General features: G+C 39.9%; 1 protein-coding gene across 5 annotated transcripts; it reads left to right on the top strand.

The window, feature by feature from the left end:
• Window positions 1–4,795: 4,795 nt before the first annotated feature.
• On the top strand, window positions 4,796–14,552 carry LOC127621415 (zinc finger protein 366-like). 5 transcript variants are annotated; one of them, XM_052094993.1, is made up of 5 exons: window positions 4,796–5,044; window positions 6,630–7,815; window positions 10,354–10,545; window positions 13,796–13,970; window positions 14,059–14,385. In XM_052094993.1, the coding sequence occupies exons 2-5, from the start codon at window positions 6,682–6,684 to the stop codon at window positions 14,238–14,240; spliced, it is 1,683 nt and encodes a 560-aa protein (XP_051950953.1). In that variant the 5' UTR covers window positions 4,796–5,044; window positions 6,630–6,681; the 3' UTR covers window positions 14,241–14,385. The 5 variants fall into 5 exon arrangements, with proteins under 5 accessions (XP_051950953.1, XP_051950951.1, XP_051950952.1 ...); XM_052094991.1 differs by having other exon boundaries at window positions 4,813–5,044; window positions 6,633–7,815; window positions 14,052–14,552; XM_052094992.1 differs by having other exon boundaries at window positions 4,926–5,044; window positions 13,861–13,970; window positions 14,059–14,552.
• Window positions 14,553–20,437: the final 5,885 nt, after the last annotated feature.

Genomic DNA, 20,437 nt, shown 5'->3' with positions numbered 1-20,437 from the left:
TTTAGAAACATTAAGAGGGTAAAATTAAATGTAAGAAATGTCCATGATTGATTGTAAATGGCTTTACTAAGTAAAAAAAGAAACATTATGGTTTGCATTAATTCACAAGTCAAAGAGCTAAACAACCTTTCTCTGCTAAACAAGTACTGTGCTCAGTTGTTTCTTACCTTGCAAGTCGGGGCATCTACAGGTGATCTTTTGCCCCTATTGGGCAGTTGGAGATGTAACAGGCTGAACAGACAGACAGTAGACAGAGTAGAGAAATACACAGACTGTTTCCAGACATAACTACAAGGAAAAATAGAAAACAGATGATTATCATGATCATGCCAATGAGAATCCACCAATGACAACCCAACAAAACCCAGCAGAAACTACTAATAAGAATCCAACAGTTACTACAAATGAGAAACCAGAAGAACCTAACCAATTAGAACCAAGTAGAACACATCAATGAAAACCCTGCAGAACCCACCAATGAGAACCCCCCCAAAGAGAACTGAGCAGAACCCATCAAAAAGAACACAACAGAACCCACCAATGAGAATCCCCCCAAAGGGAACTGAGTAGAACCCATCAACAAGAACCCAACATAACCCACCAATGAGAACTCCCCAAAGATAACTGAGCAGAACCCATCAAAAAGAACCCAACAGAACCCACCAATGATAACCCACTCAAAGAGAACTGAGCAGAACCCATTAACAAGAACCCAACAGAACCCACCAATGAGAACTCCCCAAAGAGAACTGAGCAGAACCCATCAACAAGAACCCAACAGAACCCACCAATGAGAACTCCCTAAAGAGAACTGAGCAGTACCCATCAACAAGAACCCAACAGAACCCACCAATGAGAACTCCCCAAAGAGAACTGAGCAGAAACCATCAACAAGAACCCAACAGAACCCACTAATGAGAACTCCCCAAAGAGAACTGAGCAGAACCCATCAACAAGAACCCAACAGAACCCACCAATGAGAACTCCCCAAAGTGAACTGAGCAGAACCCATCAACAAGAATCCAACAGAACCCACCAATGAGAACTCCCCAAAGAGAACTGAGCAGAACCCATCAACAAGGACCCAACAGAACCCACCAATGAGAACTCCCCAAAGAGAACTGAGCAGAACCCATCAACAAGAAACCAACAGATCCCACCAATGAGAACTCCCCAAAGAGAACTGAGCAGAACCCATCAACAAGGACCCAACAGAACCCACCAATGAGAACTCCCCAAAGAGAACTGAGCAGAACCCATCAACAAGGACCCAACAGAACCCACCAATGAGAACTCCCCAAAGAGAACTGAGCAGAACCCATCAACAAGAAACCAACAGATCCCACCAATGAGAACTCCCCAAAGAGAACTGAGTAGAACCCATCAACAAGAACCCAACAGAACCCACCAATGAGAACTCCCCAAAAGGTATTGAGCAGAACCCATCAACAAGAACCCACCAATGAGAACTCCCCAAAGAGAATTGAGCAGAACCCATCAACAAGAACCCATCAATGAGAACTCCCCAAAGAGAACTGAGCAGAACCCATCAACAAGAACCCAACAGAACCCACCAATGAGAACTCCCCCAAAGAGAACTGAGTAGAACCCATCAACAAGAACCCAACAGAACCCACCAATGAGTACTCCCCAAAGAGAACTGAGCAGAACCCATCAACAAGAACCCAACAGAACCCACCAATGAGAACTCCCCAAAGAGAACTGAGCAGAACCCATCAACAAGAACCCAACAGAACCCAACAATGAGAACTCCCCAAAGAGAACTGAGCAGAACCCATCAACAAGAACCCAACAGAACCCACCAATGAGAACCCACCCAAAGAGAACTGAGCAGAACCCATCAACAAGAACCCATCAGAACCCACCAATGAGAACTCCCCAAAGAGAACTGAGCAGAACCCATCAACAAGAACCCACCAATGAGAACTCCCCAAAGAGAATTGAGCAGAACCCATCAACAAGATGGGTTCTGCTCAATCAACCCATCAACAAGAACCCATCAATGAGAACTCCCCAAAGAGAACTGAGCAGAACCCATCAACAAGAACCAAACAGAACCCACCAATGAGAACTCCCCAAAAGGAATTGAGCAGAACCCATCAACAAGGTAAAAGAAGGTAAAAATCAATGCCTTTATCTAAATTACCTGACATAGTTAAATGACCTGAGACACAGCAGACTCATGGAGCAGCGTAGTGTCCTTCAGCTCCACATGGTTTCCCTCCGGACTCACAAGGGCTCGGCAGGCGACTCTCCTCTTTGTCTCTGGAGAACCCAAGAGACAACCCAGAGTCGCTCCACAGCAGATACTGAGGCTTTAACAATGGCCTGCATTCCCAGGACCACACGACACACACTACAAGACAGACATTTATCATGATGGCCAGTTTACATCATGTAATCAAACTATCAACATCACAGATTTTTGAAAGAATTTTAGAAACATTAAGAGGGTAAAATTAAATGTAAGAAATGTCCATGATTGATTGTAAATGGCTTTACTAAGTAAAAAAAGAAACATTATGGTTTGCATTAATTCACAAGTCAAAGAGCTAAACAACCTTTCTCTGCTAAACAAGTACTGTGCTCAGTTGTTTCTTACCTTGCAAGTCGGGGCATCTACAGGTGATCTTTTGCCCCCTATTGGGCAGTTGGAGATGTAACAGGCTGAACAGACAGACAGTAGACAGAGTAGAGAAATACACAGACTGTTTCCAGACATAACTACAAGGAAAAATAGAAAACAGATGATTATCATGATCATGCCAATGAGAATCCACCAATGACAACCCAACAAAACCCAGCAGAAACTACTAATAAGAATCCAACAGTTACTACAAATGAGAAACCAGAAGAACCTAACCAATTAGAACCAAGTAGAACACATCAATGAAAACCCTGCAGAACCCACCAAAGATAACTCAAAGAGAACTGAGCAGAACCCATCAACAAGAAACCAACAGATCCCACCAATGAGAACTCCCCAAAGAGAACTGAGTAGAACCCATCAACAAGAACCCAACAGAACCCACCAATGAGAACTCCCCAAAAGGTATTGAGCAGAACCCATCAACAAGAACCCACCAATGAGAACTCCCCAAAGAGAATTGAGCAGAACCCATCAACAAGAACCCATCAATGAGAACTCCCCAAAGAGAACTGAGCAGAACCCATCAACAAGAACCCAACAGAACCCACCAATGAGAACTCCCCAAAGAGAACTGAGTAGAACCCATCAACAAGAACCCAACAGAACCCACCAATGAGTACTCCCCAAAGAGAACTGAGCAGAACCCATCAACAAGAACCCAACAGAACCCACCAATGAGAACTCCCCAAAGAGAACTGAGCAGAACCCATCAACAAGAACCCAACAGAACCCAACAATGAGAACTCCCCAAAGAGAACTGAGCAGAACCCATCAACAAGAACCCAACAGAACCCACCAATGAGAACCCACCCAAAGAGAACTGAGCAGAACCCATCAACAAGAACCCATCAGAACCCACCAATGAGAACTCCCCAAAGAGAACTGAGCAGAACCCATCAACAAGAACCCACCAATGAGAACTCCCCAAAGAGAATTGAGCAGAACCCATCAACAAGATGGGTTCTGCTCAATCAACCCATCAACAAGAACCCATCAATGAGAACTCCCCAAAGAGAACTGAGCAGAACCCATCAACAAGAACCAAACAGAACCCACCAATGAGAACTCCCCAAAAGGAATTGAGCAGAACCCATCAACAAGAACCCACCAATGAGAACTCCCCAAAGAGAACTGAGTAGAACCCATCACCAAGAACCCACCAATGAAAACCATTAACCATATTCATAATGAAATGTTAAAAATGAGACTTACTGAGAGCTGACATCGATCAGTCGAGTAAGAGACGATGTAAATCTGATGACGGTGTTTTAAACAGCCGTTTGTTGGTCTTTATATACCCACCTGATGGACAGAGTGAGTGATGCAGCTTCACATTTACTGCTTAAATCTAATGAGACATACAATATTCAGAGATTTTAATGGTGTCATCTGATTAGGGCAGATGTAAGGTCACTGACTGCAGCCTCACATGACCTAAGGTCACGTTCAGTGTAACTGCTGTCGCATGAGGAAGATTACACAGACATTAGTCACATATACATGTAACGGAAAGACACATTAGCATTAGTTCTATATTTGTTGGGTTGTAAAGGATCTTGCGAATCTGTAATTGATGAACTGGGGTTATCACAAGGGAAAGGGAAACAGAAGTTTATTGGAGGGTAAAGATGTCTAACTAAAAATGGCCTCTTTGCTGAGTCTAAAGGTTAACTTCTTTAATAATCCTTTATTAATGACACAGATGATGTCACACACTTCCATGAGATCAGCTCAATTAGCTGTTTCCAGAGGAATATCACTGATTGTGTGAGGTCAATTTACAAAGTTGCATCTCATCTCACAGAGCCGCCGATGAGGTCACGTCAACAGCTGAACGTGGGCTTATTTGGTCAAAGTCACCAAAGTGTTGTTGTCAGTCTGCTATAGGGGAGAGTTTGTATTTCATTTACCGAATCTCAAATCACCGGATCAACATTTATACCTCACAATAAGTCCAGCAGAATCCTTTATGTGAAATATAAAGTTGGAGATTGCACAATGGAGCAAATCATGATAGAATTGAATCACTTTCCATTGTTATCCATGTAGAAGCTGATGATGATGATAACGAAACACATTGATTGTCTCTGTTGTGATGTACTTCATACAATCTCTGCATGCGATCATACGCATCGCGTCCAGTCCTCACAGTCCTGCAGTGTTTCGAGGAGGAATGGAGATGTGTATCTAGTGTTTCCTTATTTTCGAGCAGGAAAGCACAGGCTTGTTGACTTCCTCTCCTCCCTTCCTTCCTTCTCTGCGAAGGTACTCATCTGAAAAATGAGAACAAAGTGATTCTTCCTGTTCTGTGTCTTAAGTCACTTCAAATGCAGTTTGAGCGGCTCATTGTGAGGAGCGCAGGGCGTGTGACAGGTAAGAGACACGGGCCGCTGCCAGCCTGATAACACACACATGCATGCACAAACAGTGTGTTGAGGGTGTATCATCTGTGTTTAACAGCTCATTGAGCGTTGCGGTTGGTGCTGTTGATGGATACAGGTGGTGTCATTTTGGGTGCAGTTCATGTTTTAGTGAAACTTCTGGAGTGTTCTGCACTGTTGATTTGGATAATGACAGCATGACTCAAAGACTTAAATATACATTTTTTATATTAATGAGGGCATATTTTGACTAGCCATTTCAAATATAAACTGCGTCTCATCTATTTGTGTCAAATGCTTCAATTTAATCAATTAATTAAAACAAATTCTCAAGAGCGTGTTACCTCTTACTCTAACTATTACATCAACTTTCATTTTATCATTTTGGACATAATCTGTATACCTAGAACAGAATATTAAGAACTTTATCATATGTTTTATATATATATATTATTATTATTATTATTATATAATTGTTTTTGCCACCAAATGTTGAAGTTTGGGGGCATCTTTCAGCATTTTTGCTCTGAACCCCCAAAATTTCCATCAAAGTAATCTATATTTCACATTCTCTACTTTCCATAACAACTGAAATACACGTCCTTCTTTTAACATACATACACATGATATACATACTTTTCTTTTTTACGTGTATATATACATGCATTTCTTACCAATGCAACACAACACCTATTGTGTAATTTAAATATTTAAAGAGACAGTTCAACCAAAAGTTTAAGTTCTAGGACTTTCCGTCTTCCCCTGAACACAAACGGAGATGTTAAAATGTTAGTCTCAGTCACCATTCACTTTCATGGCATCTTTTTTATATACATTAAAAGTGAATGGTGACTGAGACTTACATTCTACTGTACTTAACATCTCTGTTTCTGTACCACGGAGGAAAGAATGTCACACGGGTTTTAAACAATATGAGGGATGTTTGGTGAACTATGCATTTAATCATAATAATGCTTTACTGTAAATACAGTGAAATATACATATATATATAGTGTGATTATATATAACACATTATAGCTGATTTTGACAGATTGTAAAAAACACACAATTTTATTATATGTCTTCACTTCAATTTCCACATGCTCTAGATGTTTATGTCAGTTGTTGTTACCCGAGATGTTATAATCATTATAAATCTGTGCTTAAAGCAAAAGTACTTAAAGTTCTGATGATGTTTGCATTCGTTTGGTCCTGTTTCAGGACCTTCAGCTGATACTGTAAGACTGATGATATTTATGAGAACTGATGAACCTCTGAGACTCTGTTTTACTCAGATGGAAGCACAAAAAAATGGTCTGTAATGGAAAAGAGGAGTTCCTCTACTAATGAAGTGAAAAATGAACAGAGGAACTTAAAGAGAAGTAAAAGAGAACTTCATCTATCTGAGCGATCTATCTGGGTTACCGACTGATTGTGGGCGTTCTGGTAGAGTTTGGCATTGTTTTAGTTCTAGTTCAAGTGTAAAACGAAGCCCCGTGAGGATCTTGGGAACATTGAAAGTTCTAGTGGGCGTTTGACACAAAGTTCACCAATTCATCTTCATTCTGTTTTTCAAGCAGGTTATGGGCAAATCCACAGCTGAAGCTCTATTAAGCGAACCGAACACCAATGATCCGAGCAACCCGAACGTGTAACTTCCAGGTCTCTCCGAGTTCTCCCGAGGAACCAACAAACTTCAAGATGGATTCAAAAGACAGTTACGGCAAGCGGGCAGATGATTGCGCCACCAGAACCGTTGACCTCTCTCTCCTTCCGTACCCTTTCCCTCAACCTGTCCTGCCTCAACCCCACCGCTACGCCCCTGACATGATCGACCTCAACAGACTGCGACTGCATCGTGTTATCGGCCAGTATGATGGCATACAGGTCAAACAGGAGACAGTGAAGCCACTGCCGCTGTGGCCCGCTTCCCCTCGCTTGCTCGTGCACTCCCCATCGCCATACTTTTCCCCGTTCCATCCTAGTTTGGTCCCGTTCCCTTTCCTCCTGCCCGGCTCCGTCGCCCACTTCTCCCGGAACCCTTTCTACCAGAGCCAGGCGTTGAGGTACCATCGTCGCAGAGGTCAAGAGGGCAGCAAATACGCTCTGACCAGTGCTGAGAAACTAGGTTTGAACGTCCACGTAGACGACAGCTACTACGTCGACGTAGGTGGCGGTCAAAAGCGCTGGAAGTGCCGCATGTGCGAAAAGTCGTACACCTCCAAATACAACCTCATTACACACATCCTGGGGCACAGCGGCATCAAACCGCACGGCTGCACCCTCTGCGGGAAGCTCTTCAAACAGCTGAGCCACCTGCACACGCACATGCTCACTCATCAGGGCGCGCGGCCGCACAAATGCCAGGTGTGTCATAAAGCCTTCACGCAGACCAGCCACCTGAAGAGACACATGATGCAGCACAGCGACGTCAAACCGTACAGCTGCAGCGTCTGCGCACGTGGCTTCGCGTACCCCAGCGAGCTGCGCGCCCACGAGCTGAAGCACGAGCGAGGTCAGGAGAACGTCTGCGTGGAATGCGGACTGGACTTCCCGACGCTGGCTCAGCTGAAACGGCACCTGACGGTGCACCGCGGGCCGGTCCAGTACGACTGCAGCGAGTGCGGGAAGAGCTTCCAGTATCCGAGCCAGCTGCAGAATCACATGATGAAACACAAGGACATTCGGCCGTTCATCTGCAGTGAGTGCGGGATGGAGTTTGTCCAATCACATCATCTCAAGCAGCACACACTGACACACAAGGTACACAGATGACAGGACGTTGAATTTACACATGTTTTTATTTGTATTTAAAATGTATGTGTATGTAAAGAGGAAGCTATGGAGCCACTTATTAACCATATGTTAATTAGGGCCTGAATCCCTATTGTATTTGTAAAGATTATTATTATCATTCTTCTGCCATAAAACTGATTGTGCAGACCAAACCGTAAGGCCTAGAGACTTGAAATTTGGGGGAATGGTAGTACTCCGGCTGGCTAGCCATAGGCATGGAATCGCCCCGATCGGCCAAACGTGGGCGCTACAGTGAACAAAACAAAAAAAATTTGGGCCTTAACTCTTGAACCGCAAGGCTTGCAAACACACTTTTGTCCTGTGATTCCTTGCGTCTTTTGTAATGCCACCAAATTTGTGCTCCGCCCTTTCATTTTCTCGCAATTTTGGATTGTTTGAACTAGTCCTAGGCTGTTCTCCTGATCGGAACGAAACCAGTGCGGAAAGATTCAGCAGAACTTTCGATTCATCGTCAATCGGTACGCCAAAACGAGCATAGTGGGCGTGGCCAATTTTACTAAAATGGGTATAACTCGTGAATGGAATGAGATATTATCACCAAATTTGGTACACTTATGTATGGGGTCTTCAACATATTGTGTGCCTCTGCCACTTGGTGGCACTATAATAATGAAAAATCTAAAAATGGCTCTAACTATGGAACCCTTGATCCGATCCACTTGAATTTTTGCATGCAGTGTCTTTGTCCAGGGTGCCATTAAGGTCTATGAGGACAGTCGCATATCTTGACAAACATGGCCGCCATCGACCAATCAACTTTTAGCAGCTAATAGCTAAAGTTAAAAAAGGCAGATCGGAACAAAACGTCGCTATCGTGTTTTTCATGCACATAAATCATTGTATTTACCGCTGTGTTTCACTCAGACACACGTTATTCATACCATATGATAGATTACCTCATTCTGAACAACTTTGCCTCAAGAAGCATTGGTGTGAATCAAATTGTTTGTTAAATATTTAGGATTATTTAAAAATAAAAAAATGACTTATTCAAACTAGCCCTAGGCCGTTTGCCCGATCGGAACCAAACCAGTGCAGAGAGATTCTCTGAAGTGTCCCAATAGTATTAAAAGTATAAAAAAAAGTTTGAACTTTCGATTCATTGTCGCAACGGTACGCCAAAACGTTCAAAGTGGCCGTGGCCACATTTACTTAAATGGTTATAACTCGTGAACGGAATGAGATATTATCACCACATTTTGGACATTTATGTAGGACGTCAATCTGAGGACACATGAAAAAAAATGTGAACCTTTTCCTCTTGGTGGCGCTGTAACAGTCACACAGGTAAAAATGCCATATTTCTGTACTGCCTAACATGATGGTTCTGAAAATTAAGGCACATTGTTTTAGGTGCTAATGGGCTTGAACCCCGTTAATTGCTGCTTGCAGCTATATTTATTATGAATTATATTTGATGCAGTAAAACCATTGACATTTTTGTGGTTACTATGTTTTTACTACAAATACTGTAGTTCAATTGTGGCTACTGTATTAAAGATGCTTAAAGGGACAGTACACCCAAAAATGAAAATTTCCATCATTTACTCACCCTCGTGCCATCCCAGATGTGTGTGACTTTCTTTCTTCTGCAAAACACAAATTAAGATTTTTAGAGGAATATCTCAGCTCTGAAGGTCCTTACAGTGCAAGTGAATGTTGACCAGAACTTTATAGCTCCAAATAAGCGCATAAAGGCAGCATAAAAGTAACCCATACGACTCCAGTGGTTTAATCCATGTCTTCGGAAGACATATGATAGGTGTGTAAGAAACAGATCAATATTTTAAGTCATTTTTACTATAAATTCTATAAAAAATGTGGCGAAATGCACAAAGAATTTGAATCACCACAAACAAAAGAAGAATGTGTAAGTGAAAATGTAGATTTAAAGTAAAAAAGGATTTAAATATTGATCTGTTTCTCACCCACCCCTATCATATCACTTCTGAAGACATGGAGTAAACCACGGGATTACTTGCAGGCTGCCTTTATGTGCTTTTTGGTGTTTCAAAGCTTTGGAACCGGGTGACTTGCATTGTGTGGAGTTTTCATTTTGGGGTGAACCATTGCTTTCATTTTCGTAAGGGGTGGATAATGGTATTGCGAGAGGATGCCAAACTATTTGTGAGAAAACACAAACCTATTGCGAGGGAACACAACACTATTTTGGAAAATAAATTCCCTCCCTGTCCTCTTTGAGGCTCTGTAGGTATAAGCTAGCTTTAAACAAGGGGTGAGATAGATAGAAACGTAGCGGAAGTGTATCTGCAAGTTGAGTTTCAGTGCTGAGCATATTTTTGCAGCACATAATGAGCTATATAAGGTGGAAATGCACTATTCACTTTATTTTCAGGATAGAGCTGCAGTTCTGTTACATAGTAGAAACGCTGTCCGTGTGAACGCAGACACAGGAAGTGTGAAACAGGCCCGTGACTGTTTGGTGTCTTGTGGATTACTTGTCTCAATCTCTGTGTATTTTAGGGAGTGAAGGAGCACAAGTGTCGCATCTGCGGCCGTGAGTTTACGCTGCTCGCCAACATGAAACGCCACGCTCTGATTCACACCAACATCCGGGCGTATCAGTGCCACCTGTGCTACAAGAGCTTTGTCCAGAAACAAACGCTCAAGGCTCATATGATCGTCCACTCGGAAATCAAACCCTACAAATGCAAGGTACGTCAACGAGAATGATGAGTTGTCACTTTACTATGTGTACTAAAATGGATACAACCAGTGCTAACCCTCATGCAGTTCCAAACCCATATGACTTACTTTTAAGTGACAAATGCAAAATGAGATGCAAGGCTCTGGCAACCTCAGTCGCCGTTCACTTTCATTTCATCGTAGCATAAATGTGACCAACCCATCACATAGTCTTTGTTGTTTTGAATGCTTGTGACCTTGTTCTGGGACTGTCGGGCGAAACGATGACCAGATACGTTTTTGGCAGTTGGGTGTCTCTTCGTCTGTAGGAAGGATATCGCTGCACAAACTGAGTGTGTAACAATGGCTCTCTCGTCCCCCGAGAACAGACCCACAAATAGATTTCATCTCGCTTTCTCTTGCGCTCAGGAGCACTTCCTGTTTTCTCACGGCCCCGTTCGGCCAGTTTACAGTCCCTCTCTCTCTCCTCCTGAAGGAAAGGACCACCCTAATAAAAAGATAATGCAAAGGAAGGACAGCAGAAGAGGAGTACACTTTACAGAACTCGTTCTGTGAGAACGACGACGACTCTATTTTCGGTTTAGCAAATCATGAGAATTCCTTCAGCGTTCCTCATATAATAAACACTTGATTATGAATAAATCTACTTTCACGCTCTAATTAAGTTCGGCTTAGTGCACTAAAATAAAGCATAAAGCCAGAACACATCTGGGATGGATTGAAGGCGAGTAAATCGTGAGAGGAGTTTAATGTTTGGGTGTACTATCCCTTTAAATGGTTCAATACAAGTTAAAACAGAGAGTGTTTAGTAGAGACGGGCCACTTCTGTTAAAACGAATGGGAGAAAATGACATGCCCAACGGTCAACGGATTAAGAAAGAAAGTCTCGCCTTACAGGTAAAAGAGCCAATCACCTTTAAGATACAGACATCACCTGTCAATCAACTCGCGCATGCGCATTAGCTATAAAAGCCAGGAAAAGTCGTTTTATATTGTTATATGAGGTAAAGAGGCGCCATTTTGGATTCCAGTGTTGTCAGATTTCACTGCTGAAATATGAAATATGTTCTTTGAATGTAATCTTGATCAGTTTTGGAGATTTCTGTCTTTCCCTGTTCAAGTAGATATTAGCTGCACTTTTATGACTGGAAACAAAGATGACCGACATTGGACTGACTTGCTAATATAGACTTTAGCTAAGCTCAATCGACAGCATTTGTGTCATAATAATGATTACCACAAACATTAATTTCGACTCGTCCCTCCTTTTCTTTAATAAAAGCACAAATGTGTGTTCCAGTGAGACACTTCCAATGCAAGTCAATGGGGTTTAATCTGTAAACATTAAACTACTGATTCAAAAGTATAAACACAAGAGATAAACAATATGTGTGTTAACATGATTTTACTGTCATTAAATCACTCACTGACCACATCTGTGTGAACTTATGGTATATCTAATTTTACAATTTTGTTGCCATGCCAACAGAACACCCTAAAGCCTGTAATCCCAGAAAAACAATTATTTTAAACAGCTTTACAGCTCAAATAATACACCCTTTTTCTCCCAATTTGGAACGCCCATTTCCCAGTGCACTCCAAGTCCTCGTGGTGGTGTAGTGACTCGCCTCAATCCGGGTGGCGGAGGACGAATCTCAGTTGCCTCCATGTCTGAGACCGTCAATCCGCGCATCTTATCACGTGACTTGTTGAGCATGTTACCGTGGAGACGTAGCACGTGTGGAGGCATCACACTATTCTCCGCGGCATCCACGCACAACTCACCACACGCTCCACCGAGAGCGAGAACCACATTATAGTGACCACGAGGAGGTTACCCCATGTGACTGTACCCTCCCTAGCAACCGGGCCAATTTGGTTACCCCATGTGACTCTACCCTCCCTAGCAACCGGGCCAATTTGGTTACCCCATGTGACTCTAACCTCCCTAGCAACAGGGCCAAGTTGGTTACCCCATGTGACTCTAACCTCCCTAGCAACCACGCCAATTTGGTTACCCCATGTGACTCTACCCTCCCTAGCAACCACGCCAATTTGGTTACCCCATGTGACTCTACCCTCCCTAGCAACCGGGCCAATTTGGTTACCCCATGTGACTCTACCCTCCCTAGCAACCACGCCAATTTGGTTGCTAAGGAGACCTGACTGGAGTCAATCAGCACGCCCTGAATTCAAACTCATGACTCCAGGTGTGCTAGTCAGCGTCAATACTCGCTGAGATACTCAGACTCCCACATGCACGAATTGAACAGAAGAATTAATGTAAGTGCTTTTATTAAATTATAAGCGTCACATTTCTGACATTAAACCCTATAAAAATTGGCCCCATTGACTTCCATTGTAAATGTCTCACTGAAACACACATTTGTGCTTTTTTAAAGAAAATGAGGGACGAGTCGAAATACATTTATATGGTAATCAACATTATGACACAAATCCGGTCGATTGAGCTGTAACCGGAATATTCCTTTAAATAATTAAAGTAGTCACAGGTGTGCATTAATGGGCTTTTTTTAAACAGCTTCGAATGTGGCTCATCCATTCAGATTTAATAGAGCGAATGATGATTATACAACAGCTAATGTTAGCGATTTCCATGTTTAAGTGTGTACATTTCACGCAATTCCAACTCTAGGTTTGCAACATTGGTGGAGCAAGTCTAAGTTTTTTAGACTACTTAGTTACTAAGTGTAACAACTGAAGTATTTAAAGGTGTTGTGAGTGATTTCAGCCGTTCTGCTTCCACGAGACTGAGGCGTTGGATTAGCCACGCCCCCTCTTTCAAAACCCCACAATCCAGAGATACCAAATGAGCTTTATTGAGAGCAGAAACGTTCGTTAAAAACAACAGCAGTGAAACAGCGCCCTCTACTGGCAACTGTTATGAACTTCATGGCATAAAAATGGCATTAAGCCTCAATAATTCGCAGAAACTACAATACAATGAGAACGAGTGACATGATTGACAGGTCGAAAGCGTTGTTTGCTGTTTACAGAGTCTAGAGCGGTCCCAGATATATCTTACAACACTTATCTCAGTGATATCCTTCATGGAGTAGGAACGTTTGCATACTTTTCCATGGAAAATTCGCTTACAGCTCCGTTGACTTTTTTGGTGTTAAAAAAGATTTTCTCCTATTCCCATCTTAATATGCAGACACAGCCATAAGTGAGCCGATCATAGCTCAAATTTCTTGATTTTATCAGGTCAAAGTCTGAATAGTTACTCTCTTCACAGCTGTGTGGAAAGGAGTTTAACAGAATGCATAATCTCATGGGCCACATGCACTTGCATTCTGACAGCAAACCCTTCAAATGTCTTTACTGCGCCAGCAAGTTCACTCTGAAGGGGAATCTGACCCGCCACATGAAGGTCAAACACGGGATCATGGATCAAGGACTGGACGCCCGAGGTAAGACCCATCAGTAGAACTCTTGGTTTAGTTTGTATCGTTTTTAATAATGATGATGTACGTTGTCTCCTCTCTTGAAAGTGTTCAGGCGTCACAGGCGGTTGTGTCTCTCGGCCCCGCTGCGGATTCTGTCCCGCATCCGTCAGGAAGAGCCCTTTGATCTGTCGCAGAAGCCCCACGGGCAGCTTCGACTTTCTCAATCTGATGGCGAGAGTGTCCGCGGCGGGAGCTCCAGTCGAGAGGAAGACGAGGACAGTCTGTACAGAATGAGCCAGTACAGTCCTGATGTCTACAACCCAGCGCTGGAGGCCAGAAAGGCTGATGATGAAGATGACGGGGAGGACGATGAGGCCCATGAGGAGAAGAAATGTTACGTTGACAAAGAGGAGCATCAGAGCAGAAGTTACTGTGAGAGTCAACAGAGCTCCGTCTCTGATGCAGAACTCGACACACACTGACAAACACACTGTGAAGGATCATGTTTAAAGAGACAGTACACCCAAAAATAAAAACTCTCTCATCATTTACTCACCCTCATGTCACCCCGTGTATGACTTTCTTTCTTCTGCAGAGCACGAATATTTCAGCTCTGTAAGTTTATACAATGAAAGTGAATGGTGACTAGAACTTTTAAGCTTCAAAAAAGCACATAAAGGCAGCATAAAGTAATCCATAAGACTCCAGTGGTTTAATCCATGTCAACAGAAGTGATATGATAGGTGTAAGTGAGAAACAGATCCATATTTAAGCCCTTTTTTTACTATAAATCTCCACTTTCACTTTCACATTCTTCTTCTTTTGTTTTTGGCGATTCACATTCTTTGTGCATATCGCCCTCTACTAGTCAAAGTGGAGGTTTATAGTAAAAAAGGACTTAAATGTTGATCTGTTTTACTTCTGAAGACATGGATTAAACCACGTATGGATTACTTATATGCTGCATTTATGTGCTTTTATGGAGCTTAAAAGTTCTAGTCACCATTCACTTCCATTGTAAGGACCTACAGAGCTGAGATATTCGTGTTCAGCAGAAGATAGAAAGTCACACATCTGGGATGGCATGAGGGTGAGTAAATAATGAGAGAGTTTTTATATTTGGGTGAATTATTTGAGTAGATTTTCCAGTGAAAATGTACAAAAATCTGTGAAATTATGTTGATTTTCAGAAGTCTAGCATGTTAATTTTACTAGTAAGATTTTATATTCTTTAATTAAATTAATATAATGTTAAGAAGCAAATTTGTATTGATGCAAAATGATTAATATGTTGAACTATTCTTGACCATTAATGCTGATTGTCTTCAATGGAGGTGTAAATGCTTTAAATGTAACTGATAAATTAAGGATGAATGGGTTGATTGAACACTGGCAGCTTCATGATTTTTTCTTTTGTTCATTTTTTTATTATCGTTTTAAAATGTATGAACCATGTAAATATGTATGATATTAAATTGTGAAGTGATTATAAAAGTAAATCAGTATTTATGTACAATAAATTCATTTAAAATGTGACTTTTACATTTAACACAGTAAACACTGAAACTTTTGCATGAGAGTGAATCAATTCTGCCAGTACACTCAAAATATTCACATATTTGACCATTTTTATGATTGACTAAATTCAGTTTCATAACAAAATACAATCAAAATTAAATGTTGTAATTTTTCACTAAATGTAATTAACAAAACTGAAAACATTTAATTATTATTTTGTCATTTTTTTTATTTTCTTTTTTCTTTTTGTTAGAGATTACTCAATTAAATTCTAATAAATGTTTTATGAAATTGAAATCCTTAAAATTTTAAGCATTAAAAATGTTTATATTTTTAAATAATAAACTTAAAAAAAATAACAGACTTAGTTATTTACTCTAAAACTAAATAATTTTTGTTTGTGTATTTTTAATGTCAAACCAACATAAAATATTTATATTTTATCCTATTTTTAAGATTTACTCATTTCAGTTTCATAACAAAATACAATCAAATGAAATTTTGTAATTTTTAGTTTAGTTCTATTTATTTATTGTTAAATATGAATCAATTTAATGTTAAGAAATTCTGTTATGAAACTGAAATGCTAAAATTTATAAAATAATTTAGTATTAAAAATTAAAACAAAAAGTATTTTTTTATCTTAATATATATATATATATATATATATATATATATATATATATATATATATATATATATATATATATATTATAGAGTCCCCTATAAGAAAGTTTTTCCAAACACTGTATAATATCATTATAATATCAAATAAGCACATTTAATTATTTATTCTAAGACTAAAATAGTTTTGTGTATTTTGTATGTCAAACCAACTCAAATTTACATTTTAACCTATTTTTTAAGATTTACACATTTCAGTTTCATAACAAAATACAATCAATTCAATGTAATTTTTCACTTGTAATGTAATTAACACAACTGAAAACATTTATTTATTATTTTGTCATTTTTTCTTTCTTTTTGTTAAAGATTACTCAATTCAAGATATAGAAAATTGTAGCAATTTTAAGCAATAAAAATGTATATATATATATATATAATAATCATTACAAATTAAAACTTATTTATTTAGTTACTCTAAAACTTAACAATTTGTGTATTTTTAATGTCAAACCAACATAAAATATTTACATTTTAGCCTATTTTTAAGATTTACTCATTTCAGTTTTATAACAAAATACAATCAAATGAAATGTTGTATTTTTTAAAATACAATTTAATTAACAAAACTGAAAATATTTTGTTTAGTTATTTATTTTAATTACATTTTTTGTTAAAGATTACTCTTTATTATTATTTATGAAATTGAAATGCTTAAATCTTAAAATATGTTTTTGAGTGAAGGGTCATGTGTACAACTACTGTATAACATCACAAAAGCAGATTAATTATTTACTCTTAAGACTAAACTATTTTCCACTCACCAAACAACTGTTATTTGAGTACACGTACTTTTACTCTATTTTTACAGTACAAAGTTTTGGGCAGATTTTCTTCCTTAAAAAAGCAAATACTTCCTCAACAGAACAGGAAGTATTGAAGAATGCTTCACAAACACGGATCAAACGAGCTTCTCTCTACAGAACACAACATACTTCTCATTGTTGAGCATGTTGTTGTTTCCCAGTTTGGCCGAGTTCAGTTTACAACACAAAGAGATTATAAAGGAGAAAGAATTCATGATTTATATACCTATATATGACAAATACACATATGGGCCGGATTAACCACATGGCCAGCAGCACGTGACAGCATTTGTAAAATTGTCCGTTTTTTATTTGATGGTTATTAAAGTGTTTCAGTATCATTAATCGGGTGTTTATTTTTATCTAGAGGTCCGGACGGCGTTCAGATGGCGCTGCCATGTGGTGCGTGTTACATTTCTCAGCGCTGGAATGAATGAGCCAATCACCGTCGTTTATTATCGGAAGCGGGTTTTATTAACGCTTTTAATACAGCTGAAGCGGATTTACATCAACAAGCATGAATCCTTTAAATCATCAAGTTTTATTCAAAATAACAATCCAGCGTATGTCTCCAAGGAGATATAACACTTTATTAGATGTAAATGCAGATGATGCAGTTTCAGTAAAATGAACATTTGTGTTTTATTCTATAAAGTACTGACAACATTTCTACCAAATTCCAAATACAATTTTTGTCATTTAGAGCATTTGCATTTATTTGCAGAAAATAGCAAATGGTCCAAATAACAAAAAATATGCCATGTTTTCAGACCTCGAATAATGCAAAGAAAACAAGTGTAGGCCTATATACATTTTTAAACAACACAATACTGATGTTTGAACATGAGAGTTCAGAAATCAATATTTGGTGGTGGTGGTGGCGTAGTGGGCTAAAGCACATAACTGGTAATCAGAAGGTTGCTGGTTTGATCCCCACAGTCACCATCATTGTGTCCTTGAGTAAGACACTTAACTCCAGGTTGCTCCGGGGGGATTGTCCCTGTAATAAGTGCACTGTAAGTCGCTTTGGATAAAAGCGTCTGCCAAATGCATAAATGTAAAGTAAATGTAATATTTGGTGGAATAATCCTGATTTTCAATCACAGCTTTCATGTTTCTTGGCATGCCCTCTGCATTGCTGTTGGGTGACTTTATGCCACTCCTGGTGCAAAAATTCAAGCATCTCATCTTTGTTTGATGGCTTGTGGCCGTCCATCTTCCTCTTGATCTCAGAGGTGTTCAATGGGGTTCAGGTCTGGAGATTGGGCTGGCCATGACAGGGTCTTGATCCGGTGCTCCTCCATCCACATCTTGATTGATCTGGCTATGTGGCATGGGGCATTGACCTGCTGGAGAAACCAATCCTCAGCATTGGGGAACATTGTCATAACAGCAGGTCTTGATTCATGCGTCATTCACAAAGAAGAATCTGCCCAATTCCAGCCTTGCTGAAGCACCCCCCCAATCATCACCAATCCTCCACCTGATCGTCTAATGGTCCGACGGAGACCTGGAGAGGCCTAAGCCACAGTTGCAAGGTTTCCATCCAAAATGTTTCGCATTAAGCACATTTCATTTAAGAAAATACAAATTGTTGCACGTTTCTACCCACTACATAATGCGCATTATCATGACCTTTCGGTGGGCTAGTCACGTCAAGCTATCGCACAATCATAACACATGCACGACTGGCGAATAAACCGTTTCCATCATCTTAATGTGTCCTTCTCCTATTGCATTCAATTCTAAGTGAATTTAGAAAGTTTATTCGCATATCAAGTGTTTCCATTTAGGATTTATGCGCATTAAGATTGTTGGATGGAAACCCACCTAGTGTCTCACACCCACTGTGAAATCTGGTGGAAAATCAGGGTTATATATATATATATATATATATTATTATTATTATAATATATTGATTTCTGAACTCTTCCTAAGTTAAAACATTAGTATTGTATTGTTTAAAAATCAATATGAACTTGCATCTTTTTTGTTATTTCGACCAGTTGTCATTTTCTGCAAATAAATGCTTTAAATTACATTGAATTTATTTGGAATTTGGGAGAAATGTTGTCAGAACTTTATAGAATAAAACAAAAATGTTCATTTTACCCAAACACACACTTATAAATAGCAAATACAGAGAAACTGGTCATTTTGCAGTGGTCTCTTGATTTGTTCCAGAGCTGTATATATTAGAAAATAATGCAAAATAGAAGCTTTTTTTAGGACTCATGCTGCCTCTAGATTAAAGACCCGGGTATACTTTGTTTTTGGGAGTGTAGGATCGGCTCGCGCCTGGTTTACCGCGTTATTTTTGTGAGTATACTCTTCAGATCGCGAGCGAACACGAACGCGTTTGACGCATGCCCACTACAACTTCTTTGTGACGCTATTTAGTAGTCAATGGCCGGCGCATGCGCACAGACGATGACCACGTCCACTAGTCGAGAAAATCTGGCCAGCGCGCGGTCAGGCCGCGCAGACTGGATTATGACGAAATTGACGTCACGCATACTGCGGCATCATGGCCGAACGAAGAATCCTTTGGCCTTAGAGGCCAGCAGAGGCGTAGATCTGACTTGGAGGGGATATATATATAGAATAATTGCCTCTGTTTTAGACAGACAAAATCCCATTTAAAGCTGCTCGAGAATATAAGTTTCTCATATGGCGTTCAGGCCTTATTTAGGCGCCACACCTTCTGGGCTTTTGTCCTGACGAAACTCTGAAAGCAAAGAGGAAGTGCTCAGATCCTCTTCCTGTCTTCCAAACACCTCAATGTTTCGGTCCAAGGCCTGTAAACACACACAGAATCAGGTACTGTGAAGCGCCTCAGCTGAAGTGAAAGTTCTGGATAAATCAGGACAAAGATGTTACTGTAAATGTGCTGCTGAGAAAGGTGCACGACTATGAAAAATAAAAACCACACTCGACCCGTTCTGTTCCACTTCTGTAACGCCAGAGACCAACGGTTTATGGCCTGTGTGCAGATTTAAATCCATACCAGCCAATAACATTAACGGATTGGAGCCTTCTCAAGAAAACAAAATAAACGTGTGATTCTTCAGTCATCTGTTTAATGAATGACTGTGATGGGAAACAAGTTGACTCTGGCTGTATTTGAACACACAGACCTTTCCGCCGGTCACTTCATTGTATACATTGTATGTTGGTTTCTGCCATTTGTAAAAACAGTTAGTTCCTCAGAGGATGTTTTAGACCAAACAATCTGTTCATCTGCACAAACATGAATGTTCTTACCGTCCGTCACGTTAATATTTGATTTATGCCAAACGTAAAGATACTGATACATAAAAATAAATAAAAGCAATTAAGAATACAAATGAGAATAAAAAGTAATACAAATATTGATTTAAAAATTATTAAATGTACATTTAAAATGGGAAATAATAATAAACTGTTCAATAAAACAATGAACCGTTTTTCCTCAATGGTTAAAAATAAGTAAATAAAATAAGA

Source organism: Xyrauchen texanus, chromosome 27 (assembly GCF_025860055.1).
Source record: "Xyrauchen texanus isolate HMW12.3.18 chromosome 27, RBS_HiC_50CHRs, whole genome shotgun sequence".
Lineage (NCBI taxonomy): Eukaryota > Metazoa > Chordata > Actinopteri > Cypriniformes > Catostomidae > Xyrauchen > Xyrauchen texanus.
The sequence above is the reverse complement of the archived record's forward strand: the minus strand, read 5'-3'. Positions and strand labels throughout refer to the sequence as shown.

What these genes read in the sequence shown, in the direction of transcription:
- LOC127621415 (XM_052094991.1), top strand. Translation starts at nt 6,682, where the DNA reads ATGATCCGAGCAACCCGAACGTGTAACTTCCAGGTCTCTCCGAGTTCT. An exon ending in AGCACACACTGACACACAAG is followed by an intron (nt 7,816 to 10,353) that starts GTACACAGATGA and finishes TGTGTATTTTAG; the next exon opens with GGAGTGAAGGAGCACAAGTG. An exon ending in TCAAACCCTACAAATGCAAG is followed by an intron (nt 10,546 to 13,795) that starts GTACGTCAACGA and finishes CTCTCTTCACAG; the next exon opens with CTGTGTGGAAAGGAGTTTAA.